Source organism: Letharia columbiana, assembly GCF_014066305.1.
Source record: "Letharia columbiana isolate WasteWater2 chromosome Unknown Sc0000009_s0, whole genome shotgun sequence".
Lineage (NCBI taxonomy): Eukaryota > Fungi > Ascomycota > Lecanoromycetes > Lecanorales > Parmeliaceae > Letharia > Letharia columbiana.
The window spans coordinates 366,343-380,830 of NW_023501045.1; the positions used below are offsets into that span (position 1 = coordinate 366,343).

A 14,488-nucleotide genomic window follows, 5' to 3' on the forward strand; every position below is an offset into this window, starting at 1 on the left:
GGCAACATCAAGAGATCTTCGTGCCACCAATCTTTAAACAAAATCATCTGAAAAACGCAGAGTGCTCTTCTATATAAGTGAGATGACGAACGGATCAGATGAACGGTCGTCGCTGCTTCAAAATGGCCACGCCGAAGACCAACAGAATGAACCGGAGGTACGCTCCTAGCAACAATCTCTCACAACTCTGTATCTAATCAAGCCCAGATCATCGACTTCTCCAAAGAGGACGACGAAAACCCAAGGAATTGGCCTCGTCGGCGTAAATTCGTCAACGTAGCCATCATAGCTTTCATGGCCAGTAAGTAGCTGTCATCTGTAGCATCGCCAGCAGCGTCATGCTTATCAACGAAATCAAGTCCTATCACCTCTAGCCTCCAGTATGTTCACACCAGGGATATCGGAGATCGCGGTTGATCTCAACACGAGTGATGACACCGTTGTGGGAGCTACCACCGGCTTTGTTGTCTTTCTCGGCATTGGCCCTCTCATCCTAGCTCCACTCTCGGAGACGTTTGGGAGGCGGAAGCTGTACCTGGTCTGCTTCTCGATCTTTGCCTTACTTCAGATCCCGACTGCGTTGAGTCCGAATGTGGAAGCATTGATTGGGGTGAGGACGATCAGCGGTTTCTTTGGGAGCGTGGGCATTGCGAACGGGGGAGGCACCATCAGCGATATGTTCCATCCAAGCCAGAGAGCTGGAGTCTTCGGCTGGTACTTACTCGGTCCTCTGCTTGGCCCAACCCTTGGCCCTCTCTTCGGCGGTATCATAGTCCAGTACCTCGGCTGGCGTTGGATCTTCTGGATCCTGACTATTGTATGCAGCTTCAACACCGTAGTCGGGTTCTTTTTCCTTAAGGAAAGTTACGCTCCTGTCATTCTGGAAGCTCGCAAAAAGACCTATGAAGACTCGTCCGAGAGTGGAAGCAAGTCATACCGCATGGCCGGCCAAGACGACCGACCCCTCCGGTCCAAACTGGCAAACTCAATGGCACGGCCGCTGCGCATCTTGTTTATGCAGCCGGTTGTATTTACTATGGCAGTGTATCAGGCTATCCTTTTCGGCACGACATACTCTCTGTATACGAACTTCCAAGCCATTTACGGCGAGCTCTATGGCTTCGACACAACTACCGTAGGGCTCATGTACCTGGGTCCTGGTCTTGGCTTTCTGACCGCCGTCTGGTTCATCGTCCCGAAGATTGATACCATCTACAACTACCTGGCCCGCAAAAACAACGTAGAAGCGAAACCAGAGTATCGACTGCCGCTGGCGAACATTGGCGCCGTGTTCATTCCGACGTCTCTGTTCGTATTCGCATGGACGGTCCAATACAAAGTGCATTTCGTGGTCCCCCTCATCTCGACCGTCTTTTTTGGGCTGGGCCAAATTACCATTTTGAATACATGCCAGAACTACTACATTGATTCGTTTCAACAGTATGCCGCGTCTGCTATTGCTGCAGGTGCAGTATTCAGAAGCATTGTGGGTGGTATACTGCCGCTTGGAGCCTCTAAGCTCTTCGAGTCCTTGGGGTATGGCTGGGGGATCAGTATCTTTGCCTTCTTGAGCTTAGCGCTGAGTCCGGCACCATTGTTGTTCTTCTACTACGGCGAAGGCGTGAGAGAAAGGTTTGCTATAGAGTTGTGAGGCTGGTATATCGAGCGGCTCACGAGAATGGAAATGGGAAACGGCGCGATTCTGATAAGTTTGCACTGGCAGGGGCATTTCGGTGCCTGGAGCATAGATGGAAGGCGGACATAGTGCTCTCATCCTATATATTTGATGTATAAAAACATCACTCGAAGCTGCACTAGTGTTATATGTCTACGCTGAGCCACTAATCAAGCCTCCCGAATACGAGTCGACTTTTGTAGTGGGCAGAAAGGATTTGCGCCTCTGGGGGTTGTTGTGATCCGCGTACGCGGACGCCAGTGGGTATCCAGACTAGGATTACAGGGGGGCTCAAAGAAAGGGCAGCAGCTGCGCTAGGGTCATTGAGGAGGTAAATGGCACTGGAATATTCGGGGCCTCAGCGATGACGGAAGGAAAGGAGGAAATTTGCATTGGCGGTATGGTGTATCCAACAATGCAAGTAGGGAACGGCGCGAGTAGTCTACACACTGCCTCGTATTGCTCTGAGACGTCATGGGACTTGATTGTTAGAGATACTCATTACTCGTACGCGTCGCACAGATCATAATGTTTCAGTATTATTTTGCTGCTGGGAAGGTGAATACAAATACGAGAGGGGAGACGTGCTGCTAAGCCCTTGTTATCACACAACCATCGTCTCCAGTCAAGCTTCCTACCCTATCAAACAAAGCTTCCCTTCCTACAGTAAGCAATTTCACCTACGAACGCACGAGCTACCAAAGTAAGTTGATCAAAGGTGAATACCGCTCGAGACAAGACGGCTAACACACCCCACCAGATGCAATTCAAATAAATCATCCTCTCCGCACTCGTAGCCAGCTTATCCGCCGTCTCCGCCGCACCTGACGGTGTGACCTGCGACACGAGCGCCGCCAGCCCCAGCTACAGCAACTCTTCCGACGCCATCATGCAGCTCATAGGCTGGGGTCCGGACGGAGATTGCACACAAGGCAACGACTCCGGCAGTTTTTGCAGCACCCTAGTCAACAGCGGCACGGCGGCGATCGCCATCTGCGGCAGGTCGTGTCTGGGGTGCAGCATACCGTGCAACCTGGTCGTCGTCTACGCCTGTGATATCCAGAATGTGTGCGTTCCGCCCCCGGCACCGGCGGGGGCTCTGCTCGGCGGGTCGTATTGGTCGAACGAGTATGGGTTGACGGTTGGGGTGATTCATTCCGAATAGGGATTTTTGTATGTAACCCATGGCACTCTGCCAAGATGCGCACCTTTTGGTGGGCACATATCGACCAGAATACGAATGAGTCGGGCGGACAAAGGATGTTCAACGCATTATTAAAACAACTTGCCTTGCAAAGTCTTGGCCGAACGCCAGTAGCAATCCTAGCCCTGCTCTCGGAAGACGGTTCTGTAGCATGGGACCCTAGAAGTACGCTTGGTCGGAGCATTTCTGGGGAGCGCATCGATTGAACTTGGGGAATACTATTGGGTCCTAGCAGGGGCAATGGGCCCCAAATTGGCTTCAGATCAGGCGCTGTTGGAAGCAGTATGTACCGTCCAGGCAGGCAACCGGGGGCAACCCTTCGGAGTCTTGCGTGCAGACCTCCGATGATTATGGCGATCGTTTCCGATTTCAGTGAATGCTGACCCCAGCCACCAAGAAGGAGCGCGCACATAATGGGTCTTGTACCGTCTGGTGGTCTACTTCTCCTGATTAGTTGTTGGTATGTTCTCGTCGGTTTCAGAGCGCTTAAGGTACTGTCGAAAGTTTGAGTTTGGTTGATGTTACACCAACTCCAAAGCTACCTTAATCACGGTTCTTTTAGGTACCTACCTCGCTTTCTCCTAGCATTAGTATCGAGAGGTCGTTGAAAGGACTCGCGTTCGTCAACAAGTCAGCTGCTGCGTACACCAGAGGCACCATCGCAACCCTTCTACCTCCAATTCGAATCGTCCAAAGACCGACGACGAATGGAAATGGAAAGGCTTCAAAGCTTACCCATTCACCTGCCCCGCCAACTCCCAATCATTCCCTTTCCTCACGACAACACGCCTTACTTCCCATCCATCCACCTCAAAACCCCCAAGCCTGATGAGCCGTCCACCCATTTGTCAACGCTCTCCGCCCAAGCCTGCCCACGATCCCACATCTGATCCGTAAAATCTACTGTCAGGTCTCTCCGAACAAGTCGTCCCCGCTAGACCTTGCGAACATCCATCGTTGAAAAGCAGGAACCTGGTTTCATGTAAAACCGCGGGCACGGGCACAGATGAAACCGGAAGACGACTCGAAAGTGTGGTGTCACACTGCGACGCCTAAGATCTCTATATCATCTTCCATCATGCTAGGCTTAAACTCGAATTTCAACCAAGAGTCTCAGAACTTGGGTAGGGTCGACAGAGGACGATATTCTCGACTCACACCATCTCTCTTCCATCCACGCCCATCAATCACCAAGCATGTTCATGACTAGCAGACATTTCTCCGCCCACACCTGCCTCTACCTCCCCCTCCGTCTCTCCCGCTCCGCCGCCTCCTCTGCCGTCTCATCCTCATCGCTAACATCGCTCTCCTCCCCGCCATCCCCACCCACCCCAACACCACCACCACTGCCTCCACTGCTGCCCTCATCCTCATCCTCATCCTCATCCTCATCCTCATCCTCATCCTCATCCTCATCCTCATCGCTCCCCACCGCCCCGACGGCGCCGCCGAGCTCCCCGTAACACTGCGACCCCGGCTTCGCGTACAGCATCAGGGCGGAGGACTCGTCGAAGTGGTTGCCCTTGACGGTGGTGGCGTCGTCGAAGAGCAGGAGCAGCTCGGAGGCCTTCCAGCCCTTGGCGCGCTGGATGGTCTCCTTGACGGCCTCCATGGTGTCGCGGGGCTTGACTTCGATCATGAAGTAGGCGGGGCGGGTGCGGACTTCTGCGGAGAGGTTCGGAAGAGAGTGAGAAGGAGAGGAAGAAGAAGGGGTGGATGTACGTGTTCATGATCATCGTGCAGCAAGCGAGCATACTTCAAGGCATTATATAAGAAAAGAACCCGATGACTCCAAGTAAACGATGAACCTACCGAGCTGAAACGGGATCCAATCCGGAGGCGGGTACGTCCGGAGCAGGCCTATCTTGTGAACCTTGCCGTCCCCGGCGTCGCGCATGCCGTAGCTTTCCAGGTTCGCGCCGAGGTCTTGGAGCTGCTTGCCGCCCCAGCAGAGCTTCTGCTGGTAATGGAGGACGCCGTCCGCCGCCTCGACCTGCGCTTTGAGACTGGCGACCGTGTCCTGGGGCGAGATGTCGAGCTCGAGTTTGAGCGGGCGACCGCCGACTAGGGATTCGAGGGAGTTCAGTCAGTGAATCGGGGGAGGGGTGGGGGCAGGAAGGGTTTGGGTGGCAGGGTGATGTACGGTTCTTGACTAAGACTTTCATCTTTGTTGGGTTTTGTTCGTGGTTTTGTTCTTAGAGATGTTTCCGTTCCAGATTTTGGATTGAGGATGTGAAGGGCATAGTAATATATATAGTAGGGGGTCATACTCGTTGAAAGAAGACGAGGCAATCCCATTTTCGTACCATTTCGTCTGTTGACGCGCGATATGCGAATATGATGTGTGAATGGTCAGTGGAGAATCACAAGCTTATAATACTTCCATGATAAAAGCACAGCTTTCCGACACCCTTGGAATTGTGGAGGCTTTGGTCCAGCAAGACTGTGCTCACCCAAAGAAGGAATAGGGTCCGAGGTCCGAAAAACCACGTTCGCTAGCTGACCATTGCACCAGATCTTTGCCAGTTCTTGAGGTGCCTAGTAAGGTACAATAAACGAGACAGGGTGGCGTCCATGACTGGCCAACTAGTTCTGTGGCGGTGTCGATGGGAGCCTTGAGCGGAAAGAGTTTTCTGGGGAAGGCGGGATTTCATTTTGCGGAGACAAAGGCATTCGTGAGCGAAGAGAACGTCCGTAGGATATGGCAAGTCGGGTAGAGAAGAAATCTTATGCGAAGGGAAGTAGCTAGGAAAAGGCATGAAAGTGCAACTCGTGACGAATACAGGGGAGTCGGTTGATGTAAATCTGCTCCTCACCGTAATCAGACAATGCAAGAACAGTTGAAGTACAAATGGTCTGATTTGTTTGCAACCACCCTTCACCTTCCCAGCTTTCACTCAACGCCTCGCTACTGTTTGTACTTCTCGCTCGTTCCCTTTTTGACGGCCGGCCGCTCGGCAATACGGTCAATCCACTTCAGCAGATGTGGGAATGGCTCCATTTCTTCCTTGCTGAACCCACTGAACTCCCACGCATTAACCCAAGGCCAGGTTCCAATATCAGCGATAGAGTATTTGCCTTTGCCGTTACCGGCCAAGTACTCGCGAGGCTCGCCGGTGTACTTGCCGCTCAGTTGAATTTCGAGTACACCGTAGACGCGGAGCGTTTCGTTTCGGAAACGGTCGATGGCGTCTGTGTTTCAACAGTAGCGTCAACATGTCATGCTTCTCAATGGGCAGAGGGAGGGGTAGGGTATGCAGAATGCAAAACAAGGTATACGCACAAGGGATCTTCTCCTTAGCAAACTTGGCAAAATGGTTCACTTGGCCCTGGTACGGCGCCCCACTCCCATGCCAAAAGAACAACCACTGCAATGCCTGGCTCCTCTCCAGTTCATCCTTGAACCCAAATACATCATTCTTATCCGCGAACTTCAGAAGGTATAAGAGCTCAGCCGATGTCTCCATGACGGGGAAGGGAGGTGATTGGGTGTGGTCGATGAGGATGGGGATGCGGCCATTGGGATCGAGGCGGAGGAACCAGTCTTTTTTTTGCTCATTTGTCATGATGTTGCTGGCGAGGACGCACTTTAGTCAATCGCGTTTTCACTGGATTGTCGAAGGGCATTCGGGAAGGATGAAGATATTGAGAGAGCAACTTACATAATGGTTTGTGTCCATTCAGTGCCATAGACCTCATGCAGCTCCTCGAGCATGATCTGGACTTTCTGTCCATTGGGCGTGCTCATGGTGACGAGATGAAGACCCTATATGCCCACCATGAGCCCAGTCTATTCTCAATACTGCCAGAGCTCCCAACTGAATTCCTGGAATCACTCACCTTGGCATTCTTCACCTCATCCGGCGTGTCGGCTTCGAAGAGGTGCGACATGTTGGGCGTCTTTGGTAGGATATTGAGGTTCCTAACTTTGTCAATTGGCGTCCTGGCTTTGAGATGAGATGATAGTAGAGCAGCTCGTTGGACTGATCTAAACATTCAGTGGTGTATAATGAATGAGTGATGGAGATGGAGGAGTTGCTTTGAAATCAATATCTTATAAGGATCGATGACGGCAGAAGATCGCGTAATCGCCATCTCCGCATTTTCGGCCCGCTTCGGCCGGTTATCGATTAGGGCTTACCGTTGGGGTTTTGTTAAGAACCTTGGTATCTCGCACTAGTAAGTACATACATGTATCTGATCCCGGCAAAAATCTATGTGCTCCTGTCAGTGCCTCCACACCTTCTTCCCCATGACCTCCAAAAAAGATTTCTCCTCCGACCCAGAGAACCAAGGAAACACTTCTCCTTCCTCCTCAACTCAAACATTGCAATCTTACTATCAACAGTCTTCTTCATGACTGACTTCACATACTTAATTGATCCAAACCCAAGCGTAAGGAAAAGGATGCGACTTGACAGATGGGCTGAGCCGAAAATCTCCACCCCTCAAGAAATGTCATGATTAGCGATCGAGTTTCCTTAGAGTATTTGGTCAAGATGTTGGAGTACGTGCTGACTTGGATTCGCGACATTGATTATGAATTTAACGCAGTTACGACGACCAGCCTGACTCAAAGGTTCTACGTATAGGTAAAAGATTGTAGCAAAAATCATGCATAGAGGGCAAAGATCCTCAATGAAATTAAGGAGGTCCTACAGTCCAGGCGCCTTGCCGGAAACCAATAGCGATTCTCACGGACATGTCCTAAAAATCGTTGTTGTACTAGCAAGAGTACTGTTTTTCATGCGTTCAAGTCTTTCTATTCCATGTTCTTTGCTAGAAAGTGCCAATATCCACAAATATGTGCACAAGTGAGTAGAAAAAGAGCTTTGTTTCCTTGAGAATTGATGATTTGGGTTTCCCTCTATGTATAAATATTGCTGCACTCTCTTACATTATAGAGTGAAGCTAAAAAGATCGGGTCTTCGCGTTTACGGCGGAATGTACTCTAAAAGCGCTGTGGAGGCGACGCTGACCTATGACCCGTTTGTATAGCAATTAATGATCGCTCTTGATATGTTAAAGCAGACCTAAGAAACGTTATTTCGAGAAAACCTGACATCTTTTGTGCGAGGAGAGAAGAAGGCTGCCTCGCTCTCAATTAAGGAAAACCCTATGTATCATGTATTCTGAAAACTGGACTATATGCTAATTAGCGTCTTTAGTTCCGTCTTCTGACCAAAACCGTAGCCTCGGGATCAGTAACTACAATCTCGTCCACCGTCTTGTTCCCCGGCCTCACCTTGCCCATCGGCTTATTAAGATCGTAATGCATCAGAAAAGCACCGATGACCAATCTGAGCTCATTTGCAGCCAGAGCACGTCCTGGACAAGCATAGCGCCCGTTCCAAAATATATGTGCTCTTTGTCCACAATAGCGTACTAGTTGCGAGCGCTTTCTCCAGCCTCGAGGCGCTTACGATACTTGCGAAAAGCGTCGAATCTTTAGGGATCTAGGACAACGTCTGGGTTTAGGAGGTTCGATGCAGCGGCGATGGCTATGAAAGTGCCTTTTGGGATGCGGGTGCCGTCGAAGAGGACTAGTGGCTCCATTGCTAGGCGGTGAAAGACGGCTGCTGTGCGAGATCGTGTATGTTGGGATGAAAGAGACAAATGATCTTACTCAAAGCAGGTGGGTTCATCCGTTTGGACTCGGACATGAAGGAGTCTAGTCTCCACATTTTCACTAATGCGGCTTTCTCCCAGCCCTTCTCGGCCGTTCTCACTTCCTCTATTTCTTCCCTCAGAGATTTCACGAGCTCCGGCCGGGCGGCCAGATCATGAATGGCATGGGCTGTCTGCGAGCCCGTGGTGTGAATGGATCCAAGTCCAAGGAAAATCATTCGATGAGCTAGATTGACCGGGTCTCTCTCGAGGTCGTTGAACGCGTCCTCGTACGTCCATGTCAAGAGCGGCGATGCAGTATCATTGCCGTTTGACTTTTCATCGTGGCTATCTCCACTATGCTCTGTTAGTATTGGTGCTATCGACTTTCTCGCAACGCGCGGGTTTTCGTGCAGTTTATACCACGTTGGTAGACAACGCACGATGAGAGGGTACAGAGGACGCAGGAATGGCGGAAGCGCGCTTCGAACTGGGATGTCGCTGCGGAGGATCATCTGTCAATGGTGATAATTTGGGAGGAGTTGGTGATCTCGGGGGACTCCCGAGTGCTTATCCCACCACCATTTTTATGGTTTGTTGGGTGAGTGAGCTCCTGTATACAGCCTGGTATTTGTTGCGACCGACTCTGATTCTTCTATCGTCAATTTCAACGCTTCTTCCTCGGTGACCATTTCCCTCGGCGCCAGCAGTATCAGTCAGCTGGCAAATTTTCTTGAGGGGCATTTGCAGGCTGGGAGCGGAGTCGTTGGTTTCGGTAAGAGTGTACTTCATGTGAACAATGGATAGAAAGACTAACAGACAATACGTAGCGCCAGGATTCTTGGAAGATGCAGACGATACAGCGAAAACAACTCTGTCACTCAATCTGCTAGGCCGTGCAACACCACCAGATCGTATGATAGCTATCTTTGAAGCTGACCACCACTTCAAAACATTTGCATGGGAGCGAGATCCCAAGTTCAGTGCCAATTGCAATATCTTGAATGCACTGCTCTATGCGCCAAAGCCAGGAAAATACGTAGCCCAAATTTACAAAGCCGCAAACTTCCTATGCAAATTATGGTACCAAGGAGAAGTGAACGACAAATGGGTATGCTATTAGACCAACTAACCACATTCTAGTTGCCGGACTCGGCTGACATCTGTCCCAGAATCCCTCGCCCCAATACTCGAAAATGCTCCTAACCCAGGCACTTGTGCGGATGCTTGAGCTGTGGCAGGACGGAAGCCTCAACGGGGTCTGTGAGGAACTGATTCGGGACCGAGTACCGATAATCCTAACTCAAATCGCTATCCGCACGCTGTAGAGCATAGAACACCACCGTGAATCTGCCGGAATCGCAACGTACGCTGTGTTGACCCTGACAAAGCTATCGTCTCTTCCATGGCTCCGGACACTAGGAACCGACGTCTCGGTAGCTGTCGAAGCAGGTGGAGGTTCCGTCCGGACAATCATGAACAACCTCCTCGTGAAGCAAGAACCTCTCTGGATCGACCATGGAAAGACCCAGTCCTTAGCCTAGCCTCCATTTCCGCATCCAAAGTATCGAAGTTTGCGCAATTATTCTCCAAACTACCGCTATATTCCTCGGACCCTGACTGGTTGATGCACGCCTCCATCATCGAAGGATATCTCTTCTACCCACAGCTCAAGCGTGGCAGACTAGACATCTTTCCATGAACAGACATGGCGAAAGATGAGTACCTGGAGTATACCCCGTCGACGTGGACATTGTCGAACAACCACCAGCCCAGCCCGATGGATGCGAGGTTTCTGTGGTCAGGGCGGGTGAGGACTGTGCTGGGGCTGTTTGTTGATGTGACGGATTTGTATGGGCAGATTCATGTGGCGGGGGATATTGCCAGTCGGATGCGGCGGCGTGCATGAATTTCTTTCTCTTCGTGTTTGTGAAGATGTGTTCTGAGTATCAAATGTCTGCGATGTATTACATCAAGCGCCTAGTCAGTTGAATTACCAACATAAACTGCTATCGTGATGATACCAGCCATCCTCCAGCACCACCTGAAATCTACAGCTTTCTCTCGCTCACTTTGACTCTGATATTACCAATCGGGCGCATAGCCCCCAGACTCGGCTCCGCTGCATTAACCGTCGGCAAACTACCATCCTCAACATCGATATCAAAACGGTAAAGCATCAAAGCAACCAGAGTATAGACCTCCTGCTTGGCCAAGAATCGACCAGGACGGTACGTATTCCCGCCACCAAGAGGATGATAACCCTTCTGATTCGCCAGCTTTTTGTCCTTGAGAAACCTCTCGGGGTGAAACTCGGTGGCATCCGAGCCAAAGAGTTCGCGGTTCAGCTGGAATTGGCGGAAGGGAGACATTACTTGATCGCCTTTGTTGATGGCCTTGCTGTTGATAGATGTCTTTTGGATGGCGATGCGGATGAGGGATACAGCGGTGTAAAGGCGCAGTACTTCGTGCCAGATTGCATCTAGCTGAGGGCAGTGGTTGGTTAGGATGGTAAGGTCGACAGAGCCGGAGGGCGAGCACGCTTTGGATGAGGTGATGATGTGGGAGATTGTCCAGAAGCAGATTGTGTGGGCGTTGTTGTTGCTGCTAAGGTGCGGAAGGAGTCAGTGGTTGCATTCGGCAATAACAGCAGTGCAAGAAGGTAACAAAGACGAGATAAAGAAAGGAGTAGAAGTAGAAAAGGCTGTTCCATTACCCCCAGAACAGCATGGATGACATGATAGCGATATCACGCGATGGCAAATCGAGCTGCCGCATCTCCAATTCTATCGTTCTGAACATCCACACCATGTCCAAACCGTCTGTCTGCAGAATATCGTTAAAATTGGTCATGGTGCTCAGTATACTCTTGGCGGCGCCATATAGGTCTCCTGGTAGGAGCCTCGGATACTGATAAAACATCTTCCATGCGGCTTCCTCGAAGCCGAAGTAGTATTCCAGGAAGCGCGGATCAACCCCTAGCATTTCACTCCCGAAGAATGCTTTAGTTGCCGAAGAGACTAGGCTGTATCGGACCCAATGTTTCAGGGACGCGGATTTTGAGTAACGTGTTGATGAGTGAATGAAGGTTGGTAGAAAATCGGGCTAGACGAAGGGATTGATTGATGTAACCTAATAAGTTGTCACCAATATCTGCAAGCATATTTCCGGATAATTGTTGCTTCACCCATTCCATCTGGAGGTGGTAGAATGCATGATGCATAGGATTTTCCTTGACCAAGAGCGAGGCGGACTTGTTCTCTCCTTGCACCATAGATGTTGAGTTCTCTCGAAACAAGGTTTCTTGGGTTTTCTTTGATATATCGAGAGTGATCATAAACTGCTGTACAAACGGGTCGAAAGTCAGCGCCGCTGTATCTCTCCATGTGGTGGCGATATCCCGGTTGTCTGTTAGTATGATCATCTTTTTCGACCCAAGCCTGAGTGTGAAGGGCTCTCCTTTGGGAAATGAGACACCGGCGGCCTATCAGTGAATAACTTTTGTGTGGTTTTCAGTTTTTCTTACCATCCAGTCCGAAAAAGATGATCCGGGTTAGTCACGAAGTAGTAGGTATGGCCTTGAGCAGAAAGTCAGTTGTTCAGTTTGGGAGCAGTCAGGCATAGCTAACGCACCGAGAAAGGGGTTCCAATATGGCAATGGCTTTGGTTCATCCGGCCGCAACCAGGGCTTTACGGTGAAGCTCCAGAGTCTCCATAGAAGATAGGAACCCGTGCAGATCGAAGTGGCGAGTGAAACAAGAGGATTCAGCGACCATTGATTCACGGTAGTATCGACTGTGGAGCCGAGCATGTTGAGAGCGTTCGTCCGCTGCCTAGATGGTGTCTTCAGGTGAGGGCAGTGAGAGGTGAAAAGTGAAGAGTGACAAGTGAGGAGTAGAGGCTTGAGTATCGTCTGAAAGGCTCAGCAGGTTCTTTAGATGATACTGTCTTGGGCAAAGTCTAGGTGTTTTAATGAAGAAACCCTGGGTGACTTGACGTTTTTGCTTGGTAGCAAAGTATACTAGTAGATCGGCAAGCAGTCCGGTCACCCAGCAGGCCTCTAGGCTGCGTGTCGGGGAAGACGTGGAGATGGAGCCTTGTCTTTTCTCTGCTAGGTACTCTAGAGTGCAGTGAGTTATGTGCCACGAAGATAAAACCGGAGATCCGACTACTTTCACCCCTCAGGGTGTGAGGGATCTCCTTCGATGCAGGTCCGCTGCTGTTCAAAGTTATCGTCTCACATGGTACCCCTGCAGAAATCGGATCCGACTATTTCAATAATCAAAAGGGTTACAAGATTCTTTCAATCGTATGTCGAAGCTGCTGTTTTCCAAGGCGATTTTCTGCACAAGACCGGTCCGACTGCTTTCACCCTCTTCACTGATTCGCACCGGGTGCGTGCCTTGCATGCACGAATACGAAAGATGCTTCGGGATGCGAGCATCATGTATGGAAGTGGGGCAGCGAGGGAATCCACACGCACCCACACATGTATGCCGATGGCAGCAAGATCGCTAGTGTTATCCCAGCAGGCCTGGCGCCATAGCTGACGACCCTCACCCAAAACATCATAGATCCCTTCAACGAGCACGGCGCAGCTAGGCTTCGCATCTTCCCCCATCATGCATCTTGCGCTCAGGGATTCTAAAAAGCCCAAGGGAACCACTTTCTGATACCCTCTCGCTGCGTCACGTCCCTACTTCTGAGCGCTTGAATCATCATATCATCATCATGGCCGCAGCATTCCCTCCAGGCATGAACCCAGCAGAGATACCAGCAGCGTCACCTCCACCAGGCGTGACCAGCGAATCTACACGACCCTCAAACGTTAGAGGGGGTGACAATTGCCATCGGTGTCTTGATGCTCGTCTTCACCTGCCTCGCAGTCACAGCGCGGCTCTACTCCACCCTACTCGTCACGCGCTCGACCGGCATCGAAGACTATTCCTGCCTCCTGGCCGTGGTGATATTATCCGCCTACATCAGCATGGTCTTCTATCTTAACAGATACGCCAGACACACTTGGGATGTGCCCGCCATGTGGGTCGATACACAATACTTCAGGGGTCGCTTGGCTCGAGACGTGCTCTTCAGCCTCGCTACTTTCTTCGCCAAGTGTTCCATCCTGCTCCTCTACCTCCGAGTCTTTGCGCCCTTGAAATGGTTCCGCTACACCGTCTGGTCGACTATTGTCTTCATGTTTGGCGTGTACTGGTGCTATGTCGGCGTTAACGTAGGTCTCTGCGCGCCACTGCCTGGCAAGTCTTGGGCATCTCCAGCTTCCTTGACCGAGTGTGAGAAGCAGGAGACGTACGCAATCATCCAAGGCGCGTCCAACGTTGCTATTGACATACTGATATTGGTGTTACCGCTACCTATCGTATGGAAGCTGCAAATGCGAAGGAGTAAAAGACTCGGAGTCTTGGCCGTTTTCGGAACAGGAGGAATGTGAGTACCTAGTGGCACAGGGTATTCATTGACAGCAGGTACTTAAAACGGCTGACGTGCAACAGCGCTCTAGTTGCTAGCCTGGTTAGCTTGGTCTACCGCATCAAGCTCAACGGCGCCACCGACACGTTCTGGATGGGGGCCATTATATTCATAGCAATGTCCGTCCCCAATCCATCCCCCACAGCATCATCTCGCTCCATAACTTCTAACCCAACTTTTCTAACCCCTGCCAGTATAATCGAGGTCTCAGTGACCATCATCTGCTCCTGCGCTCCGGCAATCTTTGCCCTAGGCCGACACCTCTTCGCCTCACAAACGCCGTCAAGGCCAACGCGCATCACCAAAGACTCCGCCTCCTCAAACAAACACCGCGACAGAAGAAGCTACAGCTGCGGTCAGCCAGCTCTAGAATCGCGCGCTGCGTTAAAGGAGAACGGCTGTCTGGAGCTTGGCGAGATAGCGGACCTCCAGCGCAAGGTGCAGAGCGCGGCCGCATTCGGGATCGCCTCACCCTTGCCCATCGTTCTGCATGGGTAGGGTGGTGGCGTGGT

The 14,488-nt window shown here is 51.1% G+C and overlaps 8 protein-coding genes across 8 annotated transcripts; 3 read left to right on the forward strand and 5 right to left on the reverse strand.

The window, feature by feature from the left end:
- Positions 1-82: 82 nt before the first annotated feature.
- HO173_003567 (uncharacterized protein) lies at positions 83-1,651 on the forward strand (the record flags this gene model as incomplete). The annotated part of the gene is made up of 3 exons (XM_037305492.1): positions 83-157; positions 208-301; positions 360-1,651. The coding sequence occupies 3 exons, from the start codon at positions 83-85 to the stop codon at positions 1,649-1,651; spliced, it is 1,461 nt and encodes a 486-aa protein (XP_037167594.1).
- Positions 1,652-4,116: 2,465 nt separating this feature from the next.
- On the reverse strand, positions 4,117-4,518 carry HO173_003568 (uncharacterized protein; the record flags this gene model as incomplete). The annotated part of the gene is made up of 1 exon (XM_037305493.1): positions 4,117-4,518. One exon carries the CDS (start codon positions 4,516-4,518, stop codon positions 4,117-4,119), a length of 402 nt encoding a protein of 133 aa, XP_037167595.1.
- Positions 4,519-4,644: 126 nt separating this feature from the next.
- Positions 4,645-5,044, reverse strand: HO173_003569 (uncharacterized protein; the record flags this gene model as incomplete). Its single annotated transcript, XM_037305494.1, has 2 exons — positions 4,645-4,943; positions 5,023-5,044. 2 exons carry the CDS (start codon positions 5,042-5,044, stop codon positions 4,645-4,647), a joined length of 321 nt encoding a protein of 106 aa, XP_037167596.1.
- Positions 5,045-5,787: 743 nt separating this feature from the next.
- Positions 5,788-6,770, reverse strand: HO173_003570 (uncharacterized protein; the record flags this gene model as incomplete). The annotated part of the gene is made up of 4 exons (XM_037305495.1): positions 5,788-6,071; positions 6,163-6,452; positions 6,542-6,645; positions 6,720-6,770. The coding sequence occupies 4 exons, from the start codon at positions 6,768-6,770 to the stop codon at positions 5,788-5,790; spliced, it is 729 nt and encodes a 242-aa protein (XP_037167597.1).
- A 1,557-nt stretch (positions 6,771-8,327) lies between these two features.
- HO173_003571 (uncharacterized protein) lies at positions 8,328-9,178 on the reverse strand (the record flags this gene model as incomplete). Its single annotated transcript, XM_037305496.1, has 3 exons — positions 8,328-8,458; positions 8,506-8,843; positions 9,108-9,178. The coding sequence occupies 3 exons, from the start codon at positions 9,176-9,178 to the stop codon at positions 8,328-8,330; spliced, it is 540 nt and encodes a 179-aa protein (XP_037167598.1).
- A 107-nt stretch (positions 9,179-9,285) lies between these two features.
- HO173_003572 (uncharacterized protein) lies at positions 9,286-10,030 on the forward strand (the record flags this gene model as incomplete). Its single annotated transcript, XM_037305497.1, has 3 exons — positions 9,286-9,597; positions 9,659-9,745; positions 9,815-10,030. 3 exons carry the CDS (start codon positions 9,286-9,288, stop codon positions 10,028-10,030), a joined length of 615 nt encoding a protein of 204 aa, XP_037167599.1.
- A 507-nt stretch (positions 10,031-10,537) lies between these two features.
- Positions 10,538-12,297, reverse strand: HO173_003573 (uncharacterized protein; the record flags this gene model as incomplete). The annotated part of the gene is made up of 4 exons (XM_037305498.1): positions 10,538-11,093; positions 11,203-11,464; positions 11,523-11,945; positions 12,120-12,297. 4 exons carry the CDS (start codon positions 12,295-12,297, stop codon positions 10,538-10,540), a joined length of 1,419 nt encoding a protein of 472 aa, XP_037167600.1.
- Positions 12,298-13,217: 920 nt separating this feature from the next.
- On the forward strand, positions 13,218-14,474 carry HO173_003574 (uncharacterized protein; the record flags this gene model as incomplete). The annotated part of the gene is made up of 3 exons (XM_037305499.1): positions 13,218-13,323; positions 13,373-13,934; positions 14,000-14,474. 3 exons carry the CDS (start codon positions 13,218-13,220, stop codon positions 14,472-14,474), a joined length of 1,143 nt encoding a protein of 380 aa, XP_037167601.1.
- Positions 14,475-14,488: the final 14 nt, after the last annotated feature.